At 39.2% G+C, this 27,615-nt stretch overlaps 2 protein-coding genes and 1 long non-coding RNA gene across 5 annotated transcripts; 1 reads left to right on the forward strand and 2 right to left on the reverse strand.

Annotated features, from left to right (window-relative positions):
- Positions 1-792: 792 nt before the first annotated feature.
- LOC126936154 (olfactory receptor 4S1-like) lies at positions 793-1,857 on the forward strand. Its single transcript, XM_050758608.1, is given in 2 exon segments — positions 793-1,062; positions 1,064-1,857. Coding segments are annotated over 2 exon segments (933 nt in total). The 3' UTR covers positions 1,727-1,857.
- A 333-nt stretch (positions 1,858-2,190) lies between these two features.
- LOC126936193 (uncharacterized) lies at positions 2,191-9,562 on the reverse strand. The gene is made up of 3 exons (XR_007719389.1): positions 9,453-9,562; positions 3,826-3,987; positions 2,191-2,548 (listed from the first exon to the last, which is right to left on the reverse strand). It is a non-coding gene; the product is annotated as an uncharacterized LOC126936193 (long non-coding RNA).
- Positions 9,563-20,579: 11,017 nt separating this feature from the next.
- LOC126936159 (olfactory receptor 4C45) lies at positions 20,580-25,769 on the reverse strand. Of its 3 annotated transcripts, XR_007719382.1 has the most exons (4): positions 25,685-25,769; positions 23,836-23,853; positions 23,579-23,720; positions 20,580-21,041 (listed from the first exon to the last, which is right to left on the reverse strand). XR_007719382.1 is itself a non-coding variant. In XM_050758613.1 (3 exons), exon 3 carries the CDS (start codon positions 23,691-23,693, stop codon positions 22,764-22,766), a length of 930 nt encoding a protein of 309 aa, XP_050614570.1. In that variant the 5' UTR covers positions 23,694-23,720; positions 23,836-23,853; positions 25,685-25,758; the 3' UTR covers positions 22,640-22,763. The 3 variants fall into 3 exon arrangements, 2 of the variants coding, with proteins under 2 accessions (XP_050614570.1, XP_050614571.1); XM_050758613.1 differs by lacking the exon at positions 20,580-21,041 and having other exon boundaries at positions 22,640-23,720; positions 25,685-25,758; XM_050758614.1 differs by lacking the exons at positions 20,580-21,041; positions 23,836-23,853 and having other exon boundaries at positions 22,640-23,720; positions 25,685-25,758.
- Between the last annotated feature and the right edge of the window lie 1,846 nt (positions 25,770-27,615).

Consider the following 27,615-nt stretch of genomic DNA (forward strand, 5'->3'; position numbering starts at 1 on the left):
GGTCCCCTGCCTCTGTCCACCTCGTGGGTGAAATGATGCCCCACTCTGCTTCTGCTCACTCTCAGTGGGTCGCACCCACTGCCTAACCAGTCCCAGTGAGATGAACTGCATACCTCAGTTGGAAATGCAATCACCTGCCTTCTGTGATGGCCTTGATGGGAGCTGCAGACCAGAGCTGTTTCTATTTGGCCATCTTGGCCCCTCCCCTCATTTTAACATTTTGTATAGTTCTAGCTGAGTAGTGGCAAATTCTCTCAGCATTTGTTTGTCTGAAATAGACTATCTTTTCTACATTTATGAAGCTTAGCTTTGCTGGATACAAAATCCTTGGCTGACAATTATTTTGTTTTATGAGGCTGAAGATAGGACCCCAATCCCTTCTGGCTTGCAAGGTTTCTACTGATTCTAATTGCCTCAGCCTTTCCTCTTTGTTCCTAACCATCTCCTGGCATCTCGAGTATGTAGATATCACTAGCTATCCTTTCTGTGTGGTTATTCTCCATGTTTTTGCTCCTCTGTATTGCTACAGATTCTTTAATGGGCCCTTGAGCCCTCTCAGAGCTATTTTGGTTTGTGCATAGCGTGCTCTCTCTGTCTCTCTCTCTCTCTTTCTCTCTCTCTCTCTCTCTCTATATATATATATAATTTTTTTTTTTTGGTATTGGGGATGAAGGCTAGTATCTTTCTTACTCCATAATCTTGGTCGTATCTCATAAAACTTTCTTATATCTCATAATCTATGTCTTTGCAGAGCCAGCCAGCCACTTTGTCAGTCATCGGGGCAGATAATCCATGGGTGCCAAGAACAACGTGACTGAGTTTGTTTTATTTGGCCTTTTTGAGAGCAGAGAGATGCAGCATGCATGCTTTGCGGTATTCTTCCTCTTTCATGTGCTCACTGTCCTGGGGAACCTTCTGGTTATCATCACCATCAATGCTAGCAAGACTCTGAAGTCTCCCATGTATTTCTTCCTGAGCCACTTGTCTTTTGCTGACGTATGTTATCCATCTGCTACCATACCCAAGATGATTGCTGACACTTTTGTGGAGCATAAGATGCTTCACATCCTTCAATGGCTGCATGACCCAGCTCTTTTCTGCCCACTTCTTTGGTGGCACTGAGATCTTCCTCCTTACAGCCATGGCTTATGACCGCTATGTGGCCATCTGTAGGCCCCTGCACTACACAGCCATCATGGATCGCCGGAAGTGTGGCCTGCTAGCGGGGGCCTCCTGGTTAGCTGGCTTCCTGCATTCCATCCTGCAGACCCTCCTCACGGTTCAGCTGCCGTTTTGTGGGCCCAATGAGATAGACAACTTCTTCTGTGATGTTCATCCCCTGCTCAAGTTGGCCTGTGCAGACACCTACATGGTGGGTCTCATTGTGGTGGCCAACAGTGGTATGATTTCTTTAGTCTCCTTCTTTATCCTTCTCATTTCCTATGTTATCATCTTACTGAAGCTAAGAAACCAGTCATCTGAGGGCCGGCGTAAGGCTCTCTCCACGTGTGGCTCACACATAATCACTGTCCTTTTGGTTCTCATGCCCCCCATGTTCATGTACATTCGTCCCTCCACCACCCTGGCTGCTGACAAACTTATCATCCTCTTTAACATTGTGATGCCACCTTTGCTGAACCCTTTGATCTATACGCTAAGGAACAATGAGGTGAAAAATGCCATGAGGAAGCTGTTTAGCATCAAGAAGAACTTAGGGGAGAAGTGACACTCCAGAGAATCTCAATCCAGCCAGGAAATTGGGAGACTTTCCATCTTGTAGCATCTAACACAGCCTTTGTATTTCCAGTCTGATGTTTGCAATGGCAATTATCCTCCTAGCTCTTGTTGTTATAATAACCCCACATATTCTTTCAATCCTTTATTCATTAAATATTTATTGAATGTTTACAGTGAGTGAGAATACAAATGAAAGTAAGATATAGTCTTTCCCTCAAGGAGAGTAGACTCCAGAAGGTTCTTAGTGTGATATTTAAGAGCTCATTCAAGAAACTTGTGAGGGCCTGTGAATGAGGGAGTGTCTGGGAAGTCCAGGTATCTCATTGATAAATGAATAAAATCACTACATAATTCATTTGTGTTGGCTAACACAGTGCTCAGTGAAATTCATTTTTCTTTTAAGAGTAAAGAGCCACTTTACTCTTATCCCTCCATACTCTCAGCAGGCTGATAAATAAGTAAATAAATAAATAAGTAAATAAATAATGTGGAGCGGTCGAGGGATTTACTGAAACTTACACTTTAACTCCAGAGCAGGGCAAGGACTGGAACACAGGTCCCTAAGTCAGCTTTCAGGGTTTTTCCCACCTCAGGACCTCTTGATAAAGTGTGACAAAATGGACACCAAGCAGGGATGACCAGGAACTTTTGAAGGACCAAGGAATGGTGGTGATGATGACTTGGGATGATGAAGAGAAGAGCCAGGAAGAACAAATTGTCAGCACTTCTTTCAGGGGTGCTGATTCCTCTCTCCAGCCCAACAGCGGACTGCAGCCCTCTTTAACCCCTGTTGCTTTGCTCCATTTTGCCGCTAGAGGGAGCCAAGTTTGTACAGGATGCAATTAGAAGAGCTGGATTAGGTAGCTCTTAAACATTCATGGGTCATTTAACCTCATTGGGCCTCAATTTCCATATTTACAGAAGGAGACATTGACAATACCAGCTTCAGAAGGCTGTGAGAGGACCTATAAGACTTTGTAAAGACCTACATCAAAGTCTGTTGTTCAATGGTGGCTGCTAGCTGTTTTTAAATCTTCAATTCCCCTTTCTCTTCCTATTCACCGCTCTATCCCTGCCTTTCCCTCAAAGCCCTTGTAACCAAACTATCAGATTATTTCATTTACTCCAAAAGTGTTTATTGAACACTTAGCATTTGCTGGGTGATATTCCTGGGGCTAGAAATACAGCACAAAAGAAAGCATGCAAAACTCCTTGTTCTCATGGAGTTTGTATTTTAATGTGTGATAAAAGCTGACCCTTACTGAATTCTTCCAATCTGCAGACACTCTTCTAAATGTTTTAATTGTATTAACTTCTTTAATCCTTTCAACAACTTAATGAATGAGGTATAATCGCCAGGAATGTGATGAGGGTTGGGTGAGAGTGGTGATAGTAAGGAGGACTTATTAGTACCATCTGATGCTGAACTAACACAAATGCAAATGTTGATCTTGATTATGAAAAAATAATAGCAATAAAATAGCAGTTGACACCTTGAAAGCATAATATTCTCAGAATTTTTCATGCACCAGCTTAATCTGTGTTGAATAAATAATCCCCTTATAAAACTCCTTGGAGCAATGTGGGAACATGAATGGTTATTCAGGTTTAAAGATAAGCGGAGATACAGACAGGCTAAACTATGTACATAGGCCACACACAAAGACTACTGATTGCTAGTTTAATGCTCTTTCACTACTGCTTTCATACAGTATTTTAAAGTAGAGTGATAGTGGTATGTATGTCTTACACATGTATGCAGGCATGCATGTATGTATATATATTTATGTAGATGAAGACAGGTATATATGGCACAATCTCAGCTCACTGCAACCTCCACCTCCCAGGCTCAAGTAATTCTCATGCCTCAGCCTCCCTAGTAGCTGGGACTACAGGCACGTGCCACCAACGTCCTGCTAATTTTTGTAGTTTTAGTAGAGACGGGGTTTCACCATGTTGGCCAGGCTGGTCCTGAACTCCTGACCTCAAGTGATCTGCCTGCCTCAGCCTCCCAAAATGCTGGTATTGCAGGGGTGAGTCACCATGCCTTGCCTCTACTCTTTTCTTTGAGGAAATTGAAGCACTTACATCATGGATTTGTCAGATCAGAGGTGACCAGAAAGCAATTACTCAGGAATCCCACTCTTTGCCTAGACTTCTGTTTATAGAAGATTGACCAACTCAGGAGCCATTTGAGGGTGTGGAATCATAGGTATGCTTGATATGGCAGATGTTTCTTCCTGCTTCATGCTGGGGAGGGAAAAGGGAGAAATTGGGTTGGAGGAAGTAGATCATGTATTTCAGGGGAAAAAGTCATCTGAGTTTCAGCTACAAGTGAGAAGACTGGGTAAATACTATAGGAGGAGCTGCCTAAGGTATGAGAACTTGGCATTAAGAGAAGAGGCTGCTGTATGATACCGTGGAAATTACACTAGATGGAAAGTCAGGAAACAGGGTTCCAGTTGCAGGGCCATCCCCACCTCCATCCAAGTTCTCAGGGCTCCCATTTCCTGATGCATACAATTAAGGAGATTGTTTCGAATCTCTAAGGACCTTCAGCTCAGATATCCTATGATTCTATTTTGTTCAGGAATATAGATTACGTGAAATCTGGGTCAATCTTATTTTTTCCTCATTTTATTCACATATTTCCTTAGAATTATTTTTAGGTGATTTTATAAAAAGAAAATATTGCAAATAGTTCCCATAGATTTATGGACTTGACACAATTATCACAAGAGGGAAAAACATCAAATTAAGAAGATTTAATTGTGTTTTTCACTACTTTTTCTCTCTAAGAGACAATTCCATTTTAATGTTCCTACTACAGGTATTCTGAAAGTTACCAGTAGATGAAGCTCATTGACTGTTCATTCAGCCACTCTGTCAGTACATTTACCCTTCAGTACTGAGTTTTCCTGGAGGACTTTTTAGTTATAAACACAAACAAGATGTAATTGTTATTATAAATTTTACTTATTCTGCTGTGGTTGGAGAGAGAGCAGAGAAAGGATGTGGTGGTAGGTATGGTATTGGGGAAGGGACTCTGAACTCCTCCTCCTTGGAAGGTGAAAGTGTCCACAGTGAAGGCAGAAAAGGAAGGTAGGCTAGAGGTGAGAGGGTACCCCATGGCTGATTTCTTTCATAAAAGATTTTAAAAATATTATTAGTTAAAAATATTTGATACAAATAATATGTGTATTATTTAATATATGTAATAAATAATAAAATTGTATATTAATATGTTATAAAACATAATTATTCATAATTAATGATCATCTATGAACTTATCAATTTAAGAACATTCCTAATAACTTGTGTCATATGTGTCTTCTCTATTTTATTTCTTTGCCTTAACCAATATTCTCGTTTGGTTTACGACTTCCTTACTTTATGAAAATAGCTTTAACATATGTGTATATATACCTAACCCATATATTGCTTAATTTTTCTTATTTCTAATTTTATAAAAATGGTGTTATACATTTGTAGTCTTCTGATTTGCTATCTTTACTTAACATAATATTTCAAAAATATTTCAAAAACATAATATTTCATCCTTGTTGTTGCATGTAATTGTATTTCATCATTTTTACTATTGCACAAGATTTCATTGGGTGAATATGCCATAATTATTTTACTACTCTTTTTTAAATATACCTGGGCTGTTTCCATATTCAGCTGTATGAGGGCTGTTATGAGCATTCTTGTCTGTGTGGAAAAGTTTTCCTGGGGCATATACCCAGGGACTGAATTGCTATGTTGAAAGGTATGCAAATGTTCGACTTTTCCAAAAATATGCCAAATTGCTTTTGAAAGCAGTTGTACCAATATTCACTCCCTACAGCAATGTATAGGAGATTCTGATGAGGTACATTCTTGTTCAACACATGGCACAGCCAAAACTTCGTAACATTTTTGCCAATCTTGATGGTACCCACTTCACTGTTGTTGCCTTGTTCTTTGTACCTTGTATATTTACTTATATGCATCTATTTTCTACTTTATCTATAGACAAAAGCATGGCATTATTTTACGGTATTCTGACACCTATGTTGAATCCACTCATCTATACCCTGAGAAATGAAGAGGTAAAAAATGCCATGAGAAAGCTCTTTACATGGTAAGAAATTGCAGGTGAATAATGAGTGGTAAAGCAGGAAATAAAAATAACTTTATTTTTGTAAGTGAAACAAACCAAGCCTTACTTTTTTCTATCATGTCTAATTGTATTCCATCTTAAGCATTAGTTCATCTTCACTGACTTTTTTTTTTTGGTACGGAGTCTCAAAAAAAAAATCACGCAGGCTGGAGTGCAGTGGCACGATCTCAGCTCACTGCAACCTCCACCTCCTGGCTTCAAGTGATTCTTGTGCTACAGCCTCCTGTGTAGCTGAGATTACAGGCACCTGTCACCATGTCCAGCTCATTTTTGTATTTTTAGTAGAGATGGAGTTTTTCCATGTTGGCCAGGCTGGTCTTGAACTCCTGGCTTCAAGTGCCCACCTCGGCCTTTCAAAGTGCTGGGATTACAGGCATGAGCCACCATGCCCAGCCTTCATTGACTTTTATTGTTTATTTAGTATTTTCACTTGAATTGTGTAATTTGATTATAAAACTACTATATGAAATATACATGGTATGAATGATTATTATTCCTATTTTAGAAATGAGGAAACTCTGTTTACTGATGTGGTTAGTCAATTAATCAAGATTATCTAGTTTTGAATTGCCTAAACCAAAGTTTCAAATGAGTTATTTTTGATCCATCATCCAGATCTTTAAGTAGCAATCCATGTTGACATGATTTGAGTCTGTGTGATAATTAATTGAGTTGTAGAAACACGAGACAAAATGTTACTTAACACTTAGCCATATATAGCAGGCTCTTCCGTATCCAGGCCTGGCTTCTATTTCTTTTCGTTACTCTGTGTGACATCAGCAATCTCGCTGATACACTATAGCAGAGAGGTTAGGAGTTTGGCTCTGGAGACAGAATAATCTGAGTTTGAATCTTATTTTCTTTAGTTAATTTTTAAAAAGTTCCAGGGTACATGTGCAGGATGTGCAGGTTTGTTACATAGGTAAACGTGTGCCATGGTGGTTTGCTGCACCTATCAACCCATCACCTAGGTATTAAGCCCAGTATGCATTAGCTCTTTTCTCTAATGCTCTCCCTCCCCACCCTCCCCCAACAGGCCCCAGTGAGTGTTGTTCCCCTCCCTGTGTCCACGTGTTCTCATCGTTCAGCTCCCACTTATAAGTGAGAACATGCGGTGTTTGGTTTTCTGTTCCTGAGTTAGTTTGCTGAAGATAATGGCTTCCAGCTCCATCCACGTTCCTGCAAAGGACATGATCTCGTTCCTTTTTATGGCTGCATAGTATTGAATCTTATTTTCTATGCTTGCTAGTGGTATGACCTTGAGTAAAGTGATGAGATTTCTAGAAACCTCTGATGCCTGTCTATAAAATAAAAGTAAAGATATTTTAGATTCCACGTATAAGTGAGGTCATGCAGTATTTGTCTATCTGTGTCTGACTTATTTCACTTAGCATAATGTCTTCCAGGTCCATATACCTCGCCGCAAATGACAGAATTTCTTTCTTTTTCAAGGCATCACCTATATACCTCAATAAAGCTGGGGAAATAAAAAGTAATGATAATACACGTCTCAAAGTGTTATTGTGACAATTAGATTAGATAATCTCTCTAAAGTTCTTAATGCAGTTTCTGGCACGTGGTGAACTCCTAACATGCTTATTTGAAATCACCATGTCCACCTCAACCCTTTCCTAACCTTCTATAAAGAAATTGCTTTCTTTTGTTTTTCTATCTCTTTTAGGCTTGAAATACATGCTGCCTTTAGAGTAATTTTTGTTGTTGTTGAGTAATACAACATGGCATTTCTTTTTATTTTACCTAAGCCTTCTCATTTCAAATTCTGGAATCTAAAATGTAGGTCCACTTTCATTCCATCTTTTCCCTGGTTTTACAAACTCCACCATATCCCTTCCAAAGCTTCACCTTTTAAGATTGTAGGCTCCCATAATTTATATTAAACTTACCCTCTGTTGGACAAATGGTCTGTAATTCCTCATGTTACAACATATTCACTTTTTACACTAAGAAAAAACAACCTGGAAATTTATATGAAAAGAAATTTCTCTGTTATAGGAAGAAATATTCAAAATTAATCTGCGAGACGCCATCATCCTAAGTGAACTAGCGCAGGAACAGAAAACCAAAACCACACTTTCTCACTTATAAATGGGAGCTAAACACTGAATACACAGGGCCACAACGGAGGGAACAACAGACACCAAGAACTACTAGAGGGTAGAGGGCGGAAGGAGGGTGAGGATTGAAAAGCCACCTATTAGGTACTATGCCATGCTTATTACCTGGGTGATGAAATAATCTGTACACCAAACCCCGACAATACCTATTTAACAAACCTGCACATGTACCCCTGAATCTAAACTAAAAGTTAAAAAAGTCGCAAAAAGCACAAAATTCATCTCCAAGAAATTAGTTTCCACAACATTTGGGAGATTATCAGGAAATATTTCTTGTTTCGTCCCCATAACTCTGTGTCTAATAAAAAATGATAATTGCACAATTTTTGGCAAAAGAAATGTTGCCTTCTTTCACTTTGTCACATTTAGGGAAGCTAATTAATAATAGTTAGCTATCACTGAGACCTTGAATTCTGCACCCATTCATTTCTGCTGTTAGATGATAAAAGTATTATTTAATTAACTAAGAAATATGAAATCACCATGAGGATCGCTAAAAAATAGCGTGTCTTTTGGCCAGCTTGCTACTATTTTATCTCAAAAGACTTTTTAGAAAAGCACACTTATTTTAGTTATAATTTAAAGTACCCTGATTTTCGGTACAGTTAAAATATCAAATAGCAAAAAGACTAATACTAGTGCACCCCTATTTTTATTGTCCAAATTATGATGAACGACATCCCCATTAACTTATAAATATTGCTTACTTTTGAAAAATTTCAACTTGCTAGATTAAACACATGGGTAAATATTCTGAATAGTTTTCTAGTAATTAAAAATTATTACTAATCTTGTTTACAAAGATAGTTGTATATTCATTTTAGAGACCATGTAAAATGTCTTTCCTTCATAATCAATATTTGTTTTAGCAAATTTAGAAAATAAGAAAATAAAGATGGTCAACATACATCGTCCAACACACTTGTATAAATCGACATTTTAGCCCATTACCTAGAGATAATCACTATCAGCATTTTGGTAGATATTCTTCTAGTCCTCATCACCTTTTCTTCTCTTTTCCTCCCATTCTTTCTCCTCCTCCTCCCTTTTCTTCTCTATTTCCCCCTCCCTCTCTTTATATACGCTATATCATATGATAGGTATGTGACATAAATATATGTGATATGTAATATATGGGATAATATTTTATTTCCATACTGATTTGTTTAATCTGATTTTCATATTTCAATATATGCCTGATATATATCTGCATAATGTAAATTTTTTCTGTGACTCAGTATGGATGACTGTTTAGTATTTATTATATAACCTTACTAAATGTATTTAACTGAACCCCTATGAATGAATTTAGATTGGTTCTAGTTTTGGCTATTATAAAGAGTACTGCAGCAAATACTCTTTCAGCCAAATATTTTTATACATCTAAGACTGCATCTTTAGGGGGAAAAAAAACAAACCTAGGAGAGTCGAGTAGAGTCGAGTCAGAGTTAGGAACAAAAGTAGAAAAGAACATTCCCGTTCTAGAGGAATAAGCTCATTCATAAGTTAGAGGCATGAGAAGACACAGTAGGGTGGTCATCATTTAAGGGGTATTTCAGAATCAAGAGTAGAATCTTGGCATGTAAATGGATGACTTCACAATGTGATGACTTCACAACGCATTGTAACTACTGTTACAATGCAACAGTAGTGTGTGAGCCAGCTACAGTCGGGAGAGGAGTGAAGGGTTTTCAACACTGAGTGGATCAAGGAGTATTACATGCAAGAGGCTATATTTCACTGAATGTTGAAGTATGAGTAAAAGGAGTCGGATGAATCAACTAAAAATGTGAGGAATGAAAAGGGAAATTTACAGTCACAGAATCAGTACGTGCTTTCAGGACACAGTGTATTTGGCCTCAATCCTGTAAGAAAATGTGAAGCCACTTGAAGATTTTAACATAAAATTAGTTCCTACTTTACATGACTATGAAAATAAATTTCAGATGAAAAAAATCCTAAACTCAAACATTTCTTTTTAAAAATTAATAGAAGATATTGTTTGAGCATATATTTATGATCTAGGCCAGAGAAAGCTTTCTGAAATGAGAGAGAAAATTCGGATCAATAAATGTGGCAGTGTAATAAATAAATTGCTTTTGAATGATAAGAAGACACCATAAACAGAGTCAGAAGACCAGACACTGCCTGGGAGAAGGTATTGGCAACATGTGTAATAGCCAAAGAATCAGAATATAAAAAGCACTGCTACAGTATAAGAAGAAAAAGCTAAACAACCAATATATACATAGGTAAAATGTGTAAACAAAAAATTTACTGTTTATACAAACATTTAAAATACTTTGGTGGCCATCAGGGAAATGCCAATTATAGTAACAATAAGAATCCATTTTCACATATTTCACATATTGGCAAAGACTAAAGCACTTGACAATATCAAGTGTGGCCAGAGATGGGAAGTGGCGGCTCTGTCGTACACTGCTGGTGGCACAGTCAGCATGGACAGCTCTTTGGTGGTGTTTGTTAAAGTAAGTACTAACCATTTGATTCACTCACAGTTATCTATTTAGAGAACAACTAATTTAGATATTCTTAATACCTAAGAATTTCATTACATGGAAACATGTACAAGGATTTTCACCACAGAATTGTTTGTAATAAAACATAGAAGTAATCAACCAGGGGATTGCGTTGGCAACCATGGCGTATGGTGGATTACTGTACGTCAGTTACAAGAAATGAATTGTATTTTTATTTGTTAATACAGATCAATCTGAAAAACAATGTTGAGTGCAAAGTAAGTTGAAAATGATGCATCTAGTATGATAACATTGATAGAAAAACCACTAAACGTCAATAATATTTTCTCTGTGTGTGCGTGTGTTAGTACGTATTTGTGTGTGTGAAGGCAGAGAATAGTATTTTTTTTTGTCCTGAGAAGTAGAAGAGCAGAGGAGCCTTTTACTTCTACTTTTTATATCTTAATTTAACAAGCACAAGCTATCAGCACATGACTTTGTGTAATTAAAAATGGAAAGAAACCCCATAAAACAGATATGTTAGACTTTAAAATAGTAGCTTATTGATGATAAGAAAACGGCACTTGTTTTTTTCTCTCCTTTGTATTTTTATGTGTTTTTTAAACCTAAACATCAGACAATTTAGATTTTTCTTTAGATGAAGTCAAATTAAGATATTGTGCTGGTGCCCCTCTCCTGATCCCATGAATTCCCTGTGCCTTTACTTACACCGACAATTATTCTGACTTATCCTCCTATTCAAGGCCAGTCTTTTCACTGATCCCCACGACCCCCTCCCATCACATTACCTCCAAGACCTCTTCACTTCTCAATTATTGCTGTTTTGTCATAACTTCAACTTAATCTACACCCTTGGTTAAGCCTCTGCCAACCTAAAAGGTGGAAACTACACTCTAGGGTTAAATTATTTATTTGTTCAGCTTACAAGTCAACTTAGGCAAATAAACTTATCTGATGCTTCGTTTCTTCAACTATAAATGGACATTTTATTCCTTAGGTCATGCCCTTGTAAGAGGAAAGTGTGTACGAAGATGAGTGTTGGGCAGGTGATAGGAGCCTGATAAATAAGTTTCCTTCCTTGCTCTGAGAAAAGGGTCACAGAAGAATAAAGGTTAGAAATAATGTAATCCTCTGAATTTTAAGTAGTGTGGAAAATATACTGGTTAAGTAAAAAGAGAAGACCGGTGTTTGAGATTTTTTATTTTGCAGCTGATTGTTATGTGGCCACTGGCAAGCAACTTTAAAAAATCATTTTTTTTTCACTCCTCTTGAACCCCTCTCCCTCAAGTGGAATTTTGTTTGAATGAACAACATCAAAATGAATGCATAGTCATATAAAAACATTTGCTACTTTTTTCTTTTGTGATTTATCAGAGGAAAGTAGCACTGTATAAGTTATGGGCTGTTCCTTCACGTACAAAGTGGTGCAGGTGGAGAAAAAGAGAGTTAATTTCAAAGAAGTTTCCTGATATGTGTGAATCAAAACATTTTGGAATTATGAATTACTGACAAGTCACTAGCTGGTTCTTTGCAGACACAACATTTTCAGCCTGATCTGTCTTTGAAAACTAGTTCACCTGCAAATTAGTTCAAAAAGTGATATACGCAATAAAATTTATTTAAAAAAAGAAGGCCAAAGGGTTTCAAGAAGACAATTTCAATGTAAATATAAGACATTTAAGACAACTGTTTGCTTATATTAAGTGGAAGCAGAATAGAATTTGGCAAAGCATGAGGGGTTTGGGTTGGACAGGCTTAGACCACAATTCTCTCTAAGCCAAATTTTAGCTACTTAACCTTGAACACTGTAATTAACCTTTCTGTCTCTTGGTTTCCTAATTTATGAAGTGGGAATATCAAGGTTATCATGTTTATTGAGCGGCAGTGAGAATTATTAACAAATAACAGAAAGAATATAAAGTACTTTGCACATAATAAACACTCAAGTAAATTAAAAATAGCCATCATAATTATAAATACAATATCATTGTTTTGTTGGTACTGACAGTTTACTGTGAGTAGGGTCACAATTATGTTCAAATAATGAAATAGTTTAGACAGAGGTAAATTCCGTGCTTTGAGGCTTAAACAAGTAAGCACAGAAATAACTTAAGGTCACAAATTGCTGCCTTCATGGTGTAGGTCAAAGGACACAAAATTTCAGTTAGATGGGAGGAATAAGTTCAAGACATCTATTGTACAGCATGGTGACTATAGTAGATAACGATATCCTGTATTCTTAAAAAATGCTAAGAGGGTAGATTTTAAGTGTTTTCACCACAAAAAGGATAACTGTGAGGTAATGCATATGTTAATTTGCTTGATTTAACCATTCTGATGCAGGCAAACCCCAAAATTAGGGCTTTGACCAGCTGTGCTTCATAGCTGAGGTTGTGACTGGTGCTTGGAACACAAGCCCTGCTGATCGACTTCATTTTCCCCTCAGAGATTATACACTCTTCCTTAATTTTAAAGAGTTGCAGGAGGGTGGAAGGCCTTGAGCGTGCAGTTCACCTAACTCTGAATTGTTACCATAAGAACAACAGGTGTGGTTTATTACTGCACATACTTTTCCTTGTCATACTACTTATCTGTGTGATTGTGAAACAACAGCTTTAAATCTTCTCGCGGTTCACAAGTGTAGGTGGTGTTCTTCTGTCACACCTGCAGGGACTCATGAGAAAATAAGTTTAATCCTACACAGGTGTACCCAACTAGTGACTCCCTGAAGTTTCACAGCAGCACGGGGGTATTTAACAACACCTGATAGGGGCTTTTTATTTTGGTCGTAATAGATCCTTGGGGAAGCCTCCCTTCTTTCCAGGTTTTCAGTAAGACTAAGTCCCGGATTCAAGAGGGGACTTATTCTTTTCCTTTGTGGGAAAGGGAAATGCTTTATTTCCATATTCTTGAAAGGCCTTTCGAAACTGGCCTAAGTTGATCATATGAGTGAGCGTTCTAGGTGTCTCCTCATCAAACAGGAAATCTGAAGTTAAAAAGGGCCTTCCATAGGTTATTTCAAATGGACTAAGTTTTAGGGTTCCTCTTGGAGCCCTCCTTATGCACAAGAGGGCTATGGATTGGAGAAAAACTCAGGCCTCCCAGGTGTCCCAACAGAGTTTTGCTAATGTCCTTTTAAAAGCATGGTTGGCTCTTTCTACCTTACCAGAGGATTGAAGCCTCCAGGAGGAACGACGACGACAGGTAATGTCCAATGCCCAAGATGGAGGAAACCTGCGGGGTCACCTTCCCTATGAAGGAGGGTCCATTAGCACTTTGCAAGCTTTTTGGTAATTCAAACCTTGGGATGAAATTCTTTAAGTAAGAATTTGGACCCTTCCAATACTTTTTCTGTCCTTGCGGGAAAAGTTTTATCCACCTGGTGAAAATGGCTGTAAGGACTAGCGAGTATTGTAGTACTCTGTAAGGCAGTCTGAGTGAAATCTATTTGCCAGTCTTCCCCAGGGTATGTTCCTTGATGTTATAAAGGTTTGAGTAGGTGGCTTCCTGGGTTATTATGGGCACAGAGTTCACAGGCCCTGGTGACCCCTTTTTCAGTCAGGAACAGTCCCTTCTCCAAGAATATTTGGGAAACCGATTTGAAGAGAGAATTCCATCCCAAATGTGAGGAGTTAGGGAAATGCTTAATTATTTTCCATTGCTCAGCCTTGGGGAGAAAGTTTACTGCTTTCTAGCAAGTGCCATGAGGGACTCTTTTTGTAAGCCTTTCTTTCTCTTCGTTTCATTTCCTCAGGTGCATAGTATGATTCTGCTGACATGGGTGGAGTATAGGCATTAGTGCAGTGGCCAGTGGCACTGATCTTCTTGTAGCAGTGGCCTTGCCTGCTCTGTCTGCCAGAGCATTTCCTCTAATAATAGACATGTCTCCCTTTTTGTGTCCCCTGCAATGAATAACTGCTATTTCTTTTGGGAGCTGGACAGTATCTAAAAGTTCTAAGAGCTCTGTGATGTTTCATGGGAGACCCCTTAGATGTTAGTAGTCCTCTTTCTTTCTACAAGGCAGCATGAGCATGGAGTATCAGGAACCCATATTTAGAATGAGTAAATATATTGACTCTTTTCCCAGTTGGAGGGTCCTTATTAGAGCAATTAATTCCACTTTTTGAGCCGAAGTCTGGGACGGTAAAGCTTTGGCCTTAATAACTTCTTCTTCGTTAACTATAGCATTACCTGCCTTCTTTATTACTCCTTTATGAATAAAGCTACGCCTGTCTGTAGACCACAAAACATCAAAGCTATCAGGGGCTCATCTTTAAGGTCATACCTGCTGGAGTAGGTCTGTTTCATGGTTTTCACATATGAGTGGATGAATTGGGGATGTGTTTCTTGGGATGTGGAGTCTGGGAACAGGGTAGCAGGGTTTAAAACTTAACATACTTTAAAGGTAACATCTGGGGATGTCAAGCAGAAGGGCCTGATATTTAAGTAACTGGCCTCCTATTAGCCATTGATGTCCTTTTGCCTCTAGAACCTTCCGTACTTGATGGGGAGGTCATAACATCTAAATGGTGCTCCAAGGTAAACTTACTGACTGTTTCTACCAATAGAGTGATGGTGGCCATAGCTTGCAAGAATCCTGGCCATCCAGCTACCACCTGTTCCAGCTGTTTAGAGAAGCCACTCGTCTAGGATTATTCCCGAGCCTTGGAGTTAGAACACCCAAAGTTGTCCCTTGTTTTTCAGCCATATAGAGGGTGAAAGGTTTTTCTAAGTTTGAGAGTCCCAAAGCAGGGGCTGTTCCCATCTTTTCTTTTAAGGTTAGAAATGCCTGTTGGCAGGTTCCATCCCAGTTCAAAGGCTCATGATCATTCCCTTTTAGACCTTCATAGAGTGGTTTTGCTATAAGCCCCAACTCAGGAATCCAAATCCAGCATAATCCAGTTATTCCCACAAAGGTTCTTAACTATTTCTTACTCTGAAGGGGCTGAAGTGCCAGGATGGTCTCTTTTTGTTTCTGGGCTAGGGTCCTTGTCCCAGGAGGGAACATGTATCCCAAGTGTTTAACATGTTGAACAGAAATCTAGGCCTTGTGCTTGGGGTGGGCGATACACAATACCCTTGTTTTCTCCCAAAATGAAGGACCTGAATTGTACTTTTATCAGAGTATTCCCTAGTAGGGCTGGAAATTAATAGGTCGTCTATATATTGTAAAATGGATCCATTCTTTAACTATAATTCCCTTAATTATTTTGTCAATGCATTCCCAAAGAGATGAGACTGTCCCTAAGACAGACAGTCCAGGTAAACTGAGATATAGCATGAAGGTTGGGATCAGTCCATTCAAAAGCAAAAATATACTGGGAAGTCTGGGTGTAAAGGTATGTAAAAGAAAGCACATTTAAATCTAATACTGTGAACCAAGTAGCATCTTCAGAGACTTGGGTCAACATTGTGTAAGGGTTAGGAACTATTGGGTAGACAGAGACTACTACCTCATTAAGTGTCCTCGGGTGTTAAATCTGTATTCCCCATTTTCTTTCTTTACAGACAGGATGGGGGTATCACATGGGGACTGCCAGGGTTGCAGTAGTCCATACTTTAGAAGCTTTGCTATCAGGGGTTGTATGACCGATTGTGCTTCAGGTCTCATGGATATTGTTTCTTCCATGGGTAACCAACATTGGGCTTCAAGGTAACCTGGACTGAGGGTACATTAACCGCTCTACCAGCAACTTCTATTTCCCAGAGGGGTCTACTTGAGAAGTAACATGCAGTGGAAGTGAGGTCTTTTATTTATCTGTCTGTATTAAGGTAGGCACTTAGAGCTCTTCGTGGCCCATTGCCTTATCATAAGGCTCCTCAAATTGAACTGTGGCCTGTAATTCAGAATGTAAGTCTCTTCCCAGTAAAGACAATGGGCACCCAGGTTTAAAACCTATGGTCCCGCACATTGTAACCAAGGCAGTGGGTGAATCTCCTAATTCTTGGATATTAATCTCTGTTATGGTATAAGAGCAGGAAGACACTGGCCCTGAGAAATGGGTCAGAACTCTTACCCAATAAGAACTGTCTTCTTACCTACCAAATCAGGAGTTAGCCAAGGCTCCTCTGTGGAGATGGCAAGATGTCCAGTGGAAACCATGGAGGACTTCGGGCCCATTCAATCCTCTGTTCTCTCAGCCTTTATGAGTGTGGGTGGCCGAGGCTTTCTCCAGAGCCTGAGGAAGTCCCTTTCCCAATGGCCCTCTTGCTTACAGAAAACACACTGGCCCAGGGGACAGCAAGTCAGGGACTCTCACCTGGACATTCCAGAGGCCGATTTCGTGACACTTTCTCAGAATGGGTAATCCTGAGGTGGCACGGAGTTTAAGGCAGCCACTAACAATTGTGCTTTTTGGCTATTTCTTTGGATTTTCTTCACCTCCTCTGCCTTGCCCCTATTGTTGTCTACTCCAAAGGCCGTGTTTAAGAGTTGGCTCTTGGGTGTTTGAGGTCCCATTTCTGCCTTTTGTAGTTTCCTCCTAAGTCAAGGGCAGATCCAGTAATAAAATGCACACCTACGAGAGCTTGCCCTTCCCAGGAGTCTGGTCTGCATTAGTATATTTCCTGAGTGCCTCAGCCATACTGTCCTGAAACAGAGCAGAATGTTCTTCTTTCCCCGAGTTACTTCTGTAACCTCGTCATAACTGGCTTAACCATACACTTTTCCATACCTTCTCTTAAATAAGTTACCATGTGATTTCTGCATTTGAAATCTTGGGAACCCCTCTGGCAATCCCACTGAGGTCCAGGTCTGGAACTGCATCTCCCTCCACGTGATAAATGGCATGGCTTTTGTTTCAAGCAGTTACTCCATCTGCGTATTCATGGGCAGTACCCAGAATCCTTTGTTTCTGTCTTATGGTACAGCAGGTGGACAATAATATTTGCAAGTCTTGTCAAGTTAAGTCAAAGTATATGGTCAATTTAACAAACTCCTCTGTAAACTTCCCTGGATCCTCCAAAAATGGGCCAAATTTCTCCTTGCATAAAATCCAATCAGACTCAAAAGGAGGCACATGTACTCTGATTGGTCCCCTGTATCTGTCAGCTACCTCTTGCAATGGACACAGGTTCAATTTTAGGGGCTGATATGGGGCCTCACTCCTGGTGGTACTGGTTGGGCTTATTTCCTCAAGCAGCAGGGGGTATAGGTTGGGCCTAACTGGCTAAGTGGGAGGGATGTCTGATGACCTTAGGTGAAATCCTGTACTGGAGAACTAGTGGACTCCCCTCAGAATCAGGGAACTGAGGAGGCTCCAAGGGGCATGTGGGCCTCCTAGGGAGAGCATCTAGGAGGGTATCATCTAGGAAGTGCAGCTTCTTGGTATCTGGAAGTAACATGAGCCAGACACATCCTGCAGCTCTCCCTTAAGTGAGGGTTCTGTTTAAGGGCTGTAAACACCTGTACATAAGGGGCCTCTGTCCATTTTCCTTCCTTTTCACAGAATTAGTCCAACTGTAAAATAGTATTATAATGTAAAGAACCATTTTTAGGCCAAATTTCTTGGTCTTCCAATTTGTATTGGACCCAAATGGTATTGCAGCAGGAAATGAATTTCTTTCTCTTGAAGCTGTCAATATGAATTTGCTCCAATTGCCTAAAAGGCACCCTAGTGGTGAGTTTTTCGGGATGCTCACCATCGTCCCTGTGTCTAATGAGGATCTCTACAGAAGTTTCTCTAAGTCTAGTGAGAGCCCAGTTATTTTCCCTTTTAAATTCTCACCTTTTTTTCTCAAGAAAGGTCAGTGGGGAAGTTGTCACCAGTTCCTGCAAAGAGGGTGTAAGTACAGTTAGCAGGGTGTGATAAAAGTGAATTATGAGATATGAGTGAGCAGTAGAGTGATGACTGCATCCACTGGCAAATGGAATACAAGAAAAGAGGTGTTGTAATAAGCAAAGTATAGAAGGAGAGGTGAAAATAGGGTGACAGCAAAAAAGAATGAGTTCATCTCCTTTGCATGAATGAAGCTGGAAACCATCATTCTCAGCGAACTAACACAGGAATGGACAACCAAACACCTCATGTTCTTACTCATAAGTGGGAGTTGAACAATAAGAACACATAGACACAGGTAGGGGAACATCACAAACCAGGGCCTGTTGGGGGTTGGGGGGAAAGGGGAGGGAGAACATTAGGAAAAATACCTAATGCATGTGGGGCTTTAAACCTAGATGATGGGTTGATGGGTGCAGCAAACCACCGTGGCACATGTATACCTATGTAACAAACCTGCACGTTCTGCACATGTATCCCAGAACTTAAAGTAAAAAATACAAAATAAAAAATGATAGTTGAGAAAATATGGGATAGAAACCAGTAATTTGTGCCAATAAAATTCTTAGTTTTTTTAACCCCCACCCCCAAAAAATAGGGTGACAGGATTCTCATAGTCTGAATTCCACAAAAAGGGAAGAAAGCATTTTGGTTGAGGAAAAAGAGGGACTAGAGGAGGCCGCTGAAAATGGTGATATGACAAAGACCAAGACTGCCCGTAGGGTGGGACTCTAACCTACAATCCAAGAGGGAATGTAAAAAAAATCCAGAGTGCAATGAGGGACCTCTCAAAATAACAAAAGAAACAAAAAGGCCTGAATAGAAACAATCGTCTGAATAGGAGGGTGAACAAAGGGGACACTCTCCCATCCATGAAGGCCAAATGGTGCCAATTGGTCTTAATTTGGGGTTCAGGTAAATGTCTCCCTCAGATCCCTTCAGCTCGTTAGTCCCTTCACATTATTGGTCCCTTTGTAGTCACCAGGAAAGATGATGCAGATGAACCCCCCAACTGTGGCTGAGCCTGGGAAGTTTCTTGGCTTTGTGCCAGAAAGAATTCAGAACAAACAAAGTAAATTTATTAGAGCAACAAAGGACAAGAAAATGGCTGTTCCATAGACAGAGCAAGGTTTTCCATAGGCAGAGTAGTGCTCGTTGCTTGCTGGCTAGGTATATTTATAGCTACTCCTTAATTATGGTAAGTAGTGGGTGGTTATTCACGAATTTTCTGGAAAAGAGGTGGAGAGTTTCCAGAACCTAGGGTTCCTCCTATTTTAAACCATATAAAGTAACTTCTGGGCATTGCCATGGCATTTATAAACTGTCAGGGCACTGTTGGGAGTGTCTTTTAGCATGCCAATGCTTTATAGTTAGAGTATAATGAGCAACGAGAGTGACTAGAAGTCGCTTTCATTGCCATCTTGGTTTTAGCTGATTTCAGTCAGTTTCTTTACTGCATCCTGCTTTGACCAGCAGGGTTGTGACTGGTGCTCGGAAAGCAAGTCCTGCTGATCCACCTCAATTCCAGAAAGTACACATATTTTAAAACATCATGTTGTACATGATAAATATATGCAATTTTATCTGTCAGATAAAATGCTAAAAAAAGAAATTCACTGCTTCCAATACATATAAAACATAAAGTGAGTGCTTAGGTCAGGACTTTATTCACAGAAAGTGCTTAATAAAATTAGTTATAATCATTATCACAATTGGCATTATTCTTGTTTTTATATTATCTTATTTCTCATTCTGTTTTTCTTGGGAACTACAACTACATTTTAAAAAATTGTACTTTGAGTTCTGGGATACACGTGCAGAATGTGCAGGTCTGTTACATAGGTATACATGTGCCATGGTGGTTTGCTGCACTCATCAACCCATCATCTACATTAGGTATTTCTCCTAATGCTATCCCTCCCGTAGCTCCGCACCCCCCAACAGGCCCCAGTGTGTGATGTTCCTCTCCCTGTGTCCATGTGTTCTCATCATTCAACTCCCACTTATGGGTGAAAACATGCAGTGTTTGGCTTTCTGTTCCTGTGTTAGTTTGCTGAGAATGATGGTTTCCAGCTTCACCCATGTCCCTGCAAAGGACATGAACTCATCCTTTTTTTATGGCTGCATAGTATTCCAGGGTGTATATATGCCACATTTTCTTTATCCAGTCTATCACTGATGGGCATTTGGGTTGGTTCCAAGTCTTTGCTGTTGTGAATAGTGCTGCAATAAACATACGTGTGCATGTGTCTTTATAGTAGCATGATTTATAATCCTTTGGTTATATACCCAGTAATGGGATTGCTGGGTCAAATGATACACAACTACATTTTAAAAGGATACATTTACTTTTAAAAAACATACTGTTGCTTGCATGTATTTACAAAATAGGCACTGATAGGAAATTATGACAATGCATTTATTTTTAAAAAGGCATTGTATGCAAGATGTGACCTGATATAAAGTCCTGAGAACACAGAAAATGTCCGTATCTGGTGATGTGCAACTCCATGAGTTGGAAATGCTCTCCTGAAAACATGTTTCTGGGCTCTCCCACAGGAACCACGAGCTCAGTACAGAGACAGATCTTCTGGTCCCTGGCACTGACTCTTCTTTCTCCTTCTTTCAGAGGACCAGAACAGGATGGGATCTTTCATTCATCAGAGCTTCCAAACTTAGTTCTGCTCAGGCATCTCCCAGTGGCTCTCACCAGCTCTCTCATTTGTAACTGCAGAGACATTGAAGAGTATTTTCATCTCAGAACAGAAGAGAAAGTAAGTGATGGGATAGACTTTAATTTCCAAAGACCTGGTTGCTGGCTCTAGTAAGTGTCCTAGGTAAGAAAACAACCTACTGTTGTGCTGTCTGTATGTGTAAATGGATGACATTAATGTTAGATTTTGAAATGCAGTGGTCTGAGACAGACACTGAATCCTGCTGTGCCTGTGGGGACTGAAGAAGAGTAGTAATGTTCTTGTTATCGTTTGTCAGGAACTGCAGTTCGCTGCACACCTTAGACTCTGGTGACATCCCTGAAGGGTATTCAGTGTTGGAGCAATTTTTAATACTTTTCAGCTGACTCATGGTTTCAATTTAAATCATTTAATTATCATAATTGAAAAAAAATGTAATGTTATTTTCCTTTTACTGATGAAGGAACAGGTAGAGAGGTTAAAAGATTTGCTTACATTTATAAGGATAATTACTGCGGTGACCAGGTGAGAAATCAAGTCTGTTTGATCCAAGGTTCTTAATCCCTAACTTCAAAGCATCTGACTATATCTGAATCTTTTAGCATTTCATTGCATTCATGGTATGGATTCTTTTCTATAATCTAGATTTGTGATCACTGTCATCCAGTTTCATGACACAAACTTCTATGTCTCTGGCAATTTCCTATGACAGCTGTTTAGTTTTCAGAGCTTTCTTTTCCTTTGCTGGCGTCTAAACCTGATTTTAATGTACAGATATTTTTTGCCTTAACTTTATTGTTATTTTTATCAGTTATATTTATCAAATCTATTTCTTTTGCTCCAGTCAATAATACTTTCAATTCTTGCTGGGTGCGGTGGTGCACGCCTGTAATCCCAGCACTTTGGGAGGCCAAGGTGAGTTGATCACCTGAGTTCAGGAGTTTGAGACCAGCCTGGCCAACATGGTGAAACCCCGTCTCTACTAAAAATACAAAAATTAGCTGAGCATGGTGGTGTGCACCTGTAACACCAGCTACTTGGGAGGCTGAGGCATGAGAATCGCTTGAACCCAGGAGGTGGAGGTTGCAGTGAGCTAAGATCATACCACTATACCCTAGCCTGGGTGACAGAGTGAGACTCTGTCTAAAAAAAAAAAAAAAAAAAAAAACTTTCAATTCTTTTTGTAGATATTGTATACTATAGAGAATGGAGATATAATTTTTTAAAAGTAAGTTTTCATGAAAATGCTCTTTTTAGCCCTTTCATATATAGTTGTTTGTCCTCTTGTAAAATAAAACTTCATTCTAGCTGTAGTGCTGGGTATGAAAGGTGTCAAAAATGTTGCTGTCAATCCGTTTCATACCCACAAGCAGGACAACAATATAAGTTTTGTGAGCCCTTGAAACTTTTGCCCTTGTAAGTTCTTTCCTCCATAAAAAGTATTAAAAGTTGTATTTTATGAGTGTATTGGTATAAAGAGAAATATAATCCAGTTGTACTTAGATTATATTCATTTTCTTCTTCTTCTTTTAAAGAAATTAAGCATTTCAAGGGCTCCTAAAAGTATCATAGGCTGTTGGCACTACTACTGGGCCTTAAAGAATATGTCAGCGCAGCCTACTATATGTCCTCCTAATAAAAATTGATGGAGACAGGATAAGATAATTGACTGTCCCAAGTTTCATCGATCAAGAAATAGAATAAATCTCTATAAAATATCACCAGATATTGTTGCCTAAATGTTTGTGTCATAAGATTTATTTATTATCAGTTTTCATTATGTGCTTCCAGAGCTTCTCAATGACATTTTTCACTTCCTTATTTTTGAGGGTGTAGATTAAAGGGTTCAACATAGGTGTAAATAGGGTGCAAAACACAGTCACAGCTTTGTCAGTGGGGAAGGAGGTTAGAGGTCTTAGATACAGGTATGAACAAGGGACAAAGAATAAGATGACAACAAAGATATGAGAGGTACAACTAGACAGAGCTTTGTGACGCCCTTCAGAGATATGAGTCCTTAGGGAGCACAGGATGATGACATAGGAAGCAACCAGCATGGAAAAAATGAGGAAACACAATGATCCACTGTTGGCAGCTATCAGAGGCCCCAAGGTGTGAGTGTCTGTGCAGGCCAGCTCTAGAAGAGGTACTAAATCACACATAAAGTGGTCGATGACATTGGGGCCACAGAATGGTAACTGGGCTATGAACAAAGTCTGGATCCCTCCATGCACAAATCCCAGAATCCCAGCCACCCCCATCAGGAATCCACACATAGGTTGACTCATGATGGTTGCATAGTGCAAGGGCTTACAGATGGCCACATAGCGGTCGTAGGCCATGACACTTAATAAGATGATCTCAGCAGCCGCAAAGAAATGTTCTGCGAAGAGCTGAGTCATGCAGCCATTGAAGGATATGGTGTTCTTTTCAGAGATCAAGTCAAAGATCATTTTAGGGGCTATGGAAGAAGAGTAGAAAACATCTATAATGGACAAACAGGACAGAAAAAAGTACATGGGGGAATCCAGGGCTGGGCTGATGAAGATGATGACTGAGATGAGCAGGTTACCTGCCAATGTGATCAAGTAGGTGATTAAAAACATAATAAACAAGAGTTTCTGCAGTTCTGGATTGTGAGTGAGGCCCAGCAGGATGAATTCTGATACATTGTTCATGTTTTTCATAGCTTAGGTTGTGTGTATATGGCTGATCTGAAAAAAAAAAAACAGTATTTCTGAATGATGATATTTTAAATTCAGTACTAAAATATTTCATCACCTCTTTAGTCCTGGTTTTTGGGGGTGATGGAGCTACATTGCCACTCACCTCTGCTGTTTTGCAGAGCTGTAAAGAGGAACAGAAGATTAGATTTCTCCTAATTCATATATTAATGAAATAGTGATAATATCTTACAAGTACCACAATAAAACAAGATCTTGTTCTAAATGTTGACTTCCAAACTTCCTTTCTGGCTCTACAATTTCACATACGGCTTTCTTTCATTTTTGGAGAGGAAAAATCTTATCAATAACAAATGTTTTGAAATTATACTTTCTTTTGTTAGGGTTATTTATAGGTATATGAATCCAGTATGTATATTAGATACTAATATGCATATTAGATACTAAAGTGCAAAGCCTTACTAAATCTAAGCTGCTGTGTTCTGTGATCTGTTGTCCTTTTCTATCATATAAATGCACATGTACACAGATAGAGACAGAGCTGTAAATGGAGATATTTTTCTTTTGGAATGCTGGGTAACTATCGCAATAACAACTCATTGAGGATAATTCATTCAACATCCCTGAATGTTGCATCCATCCCTATCAATGACCCTTATTTTTCATGCTCACTCTTTCTGCATCTTTAATCGTGGCTATGTAAGTGGTGCCAAGTTATACAATTTAATGATATTTCATAAATACATTTTCCTCTTGGTTGGATTTTTATCACATATAGAATTATACACTGGATTAGATATATTTCCCCACTCACATCTTAACAAATGGAATTAAATGAGTCATGATTTTTTCCCTGAGTTTTCTATTGGCAAGACAGAAATGTTAGGGTCACCTGAGATAATGCAGTTTTCTCTTTTGGCATAAGTTTGGTCAATTAAGATGAACTTGTAGTTTTCATTGCTAACTGGTAAACAACTGGAAATTTGTATTGCTACCTGAAAACACTGAATATATTTAAGAATGTAGATGTTTTTGAATAATCCCAAGAGCTTCAAGAGTAAGTACATGTTGTTACAAAAGAGTGTAAGATATTTTATTTCTTCTCCTCCCCCTTTTCTCCTTCTTTCCCTAATCCCTGGCAAAAGTGTAACCACATAGTTTTCCTCAAAAATTTCTAGAAACAGAAATCAGTCAGCATCATGACCTCTGAGCTTCATTAAAGGTGAGTAAAAATATCTTTGGTTTTCAGGAAAACTCAGTTGCTAAGTTGCTTCCTCTTTATTCGTGGCTTCTGTAGATGGTGACTATATGGTTAATCATTCTTAATGGATTTAATTCACCAATTCTAACTTCAATGTAGCAATATGGAAGTCACAAAAAGGGGAAAAACATTTCAAGCATGACAAACAGAAATCTACAGAATCAGTGCATTCAGTGAGACATAAATGTTAACCATAATGTTTTAAAAGTGACTTCAGTAGTTCTTAGCAGCATCTGGTCTGGCAACTTTTTTTTTTTTGAGACGGAGTCTCGCTCTGTGGCCCAGGCTGGAGTGCCGTGGCGCGATCTCGGCTCACTGCAAGCTCTGCCTCCTGGGTTCATGCCATTCTCCTGCCTCAGCCTCCCGAGTAGCTGGGACTACAGGTGCCCACCATCGTGCCCGGCTAATTTTTTTTGTATTTTTAGTAGAGACGGGGTTTCACCGTGTTAGCCAGGATGGTCTCAATCTCCTGACCTCGTGATCCACCTGCCTCGGTCTCTCAAAGTGCTGGGATTACAGGCGTGAGCCACCGCGCCCGGCCTGGTCTGGCAACATTATGCATAGACTTTTCTGTTGATATTTTATATGTCAGTGTGTCCAAATTCATTTTCAGAGAAAAATACTAAACTTTAAGTCGGGTATGTAATGACAAAGACTACTTCACTGAAAACAAATTGGCTAAAACAAGTTAATCTGCTTAAAATTTGAGAGAAAAGATTTAGTTTTCACTGACCTGGATCTAGCTGATTGTGGATTCCTTCATTTTAGATTGAGTGTGGTCACCGCTTTCTTCTCCTGCAGGCGTGGAACACGGCCACAAATAGACTCTACCAGCTGACAAGTGGGATGCTGGAATTCTCTAGACGGCTCTCTCAATTCTGACGTTTCAGTTTATTTTGCTTTCCATTGTCAGTCTGAATTTACTAAGAAAACAAGCTGTTTCAGTTAGAAAACTTCATTATCTCTAGGATTTAGTGTCTACTCACTTCCTGGGGTTCCTATGAATGTATAAGCCAATCTTCAAAATATATCTATTTTTCAGATCTCTTAGGACTATATTCAGTCCAAATTAAAAACTAGGAATAATGCAAAATTCTTCAAATTTGGAAAATGCAACTATAAAATGAATAAGTGAATCAAATCCACCTGATTGGATATTGTTTTCTCAAATCTATTCTGATGAAATTTTGCTTTCTTGAGTCCCTGAAAAATGTGGTGAGAGAATTCCTTTTATTTCTGATTCAAGTTCTTCTTTCAATTCTATTTTCTTAGAAACCCACTAAGCTCAGGAGTGGTGTCTCCCAAACACATCTTCATCTTTTTGGTTCCTGTCTCTGCTGCTATCATTTGCACACAGGTCCTTTTTTGTAATTCTTTCTTCATTGACTCTAGAGAAATCTTTAAATAGACTATCACAGACTTCAGGATTTGGCAATGCATTGACGTTTCAAGTACCCAGAGGATTAGTAATTGGCCTTGTTGGAATGTTTAGCAAAGCAATAGTCAGGTCCTTCATTTACTCTCACTTGGCACCCACAAACGTCATTAGTGGCTGGTTTAGAAATGCAGTTGAACTTGGGTTAAAGATATGTCTGTGGCTATTGTTTAGGATAAGATTTGGAAACCTTCATTATAGGGCTGTTTTGCTAATTGTGGCATTGTTGAGCTTAGCCTAGGATATGGGGTGGTTTTAGGCAAAGGTCGGAGTTTAGAGAATACATTTTTTTCTGAACCCATGTCTGGTCTAAGTAGTATGGTTGCTCTGAAGAATGGGGAATGCCGGTATTCAAGGTCATGTGTCTGATTACTCTCGGAGATTGTGAGATTTTTATTAATGACTGACCCAGGGGACTTACATGGCAGAATTTCCAACTACCAAAGATTGGGCAATTTAAAGTGACAGAGATACTGACTTCCTGTAGGATGATTACCTAGAAGACATGTTCTCATGATGAATTCAAGAGTATGTATTTTTTCTTTCTACCCCAAGACAGAATGGTGTGACTTGGAGTAGGTACCATGCTTTCCCACATTGCCATTGAGAATCAGTGACACTCAGCCAAGCACTCATGTATGATGACATCCAGAGGTGGAGAATAGAGACACTCTAGAAGAAGGCTCTGCTACTCTTCTCTCCTTCAGCTTCTGAGGCGATGAAGAACTGACTGCAACTTTGCATGGAATCACCTTTTCTGCTCTCAACTTTTGGTTTCAAAACAAACTGACACACTCCCAAAGTCCGGGACCAGAAAACAAAAGCAAAACTTTCCTCTATTCTCAATAGAATGGGGCCTTATGGACTGTCCTGGAGCGATTCTCCTACCTCAGTCTCCTGAGTAGCTGGGATTACACAGATGTGTGCCATCACACCCAGTTAATTTTTGTATTTTTAGTAGAAAAAGGGTTTCACCATGTTGGCCAGGCTGGTCTCGAACTCCTGACCTCAGGTGATCTACCTGCTTCAGCCTCCCAAAGTGCTGGGATTACAGGCATGAGCCACCGGGCTCAGCCTGGATGTTTTTTTTTTTTTAAATCCCTTCCATCAGTCTATATCCTTTAAGTGGAGAATTTAATCATTTACATTAACAGTGGACATTGATATGTTTTTGTTTCTGTCATAATGGTAATTGTTACCTAGTGGCTTTGTAGTTTCAGTTGTGTAAC

This window comes from Macaca thibetana, chromosome 14, assembly GCF_024542745.1.
Source record: "Macaca thibetana thibetana isolate TM-01 chromosome 14, ASM2454274v1, whole genome shotgun sequence".
NCBI lineage: Eukaryota > Metazoa > Chordata > Mammalia > Primates > Cercopithecidae > Macaca > Macaca thibetana.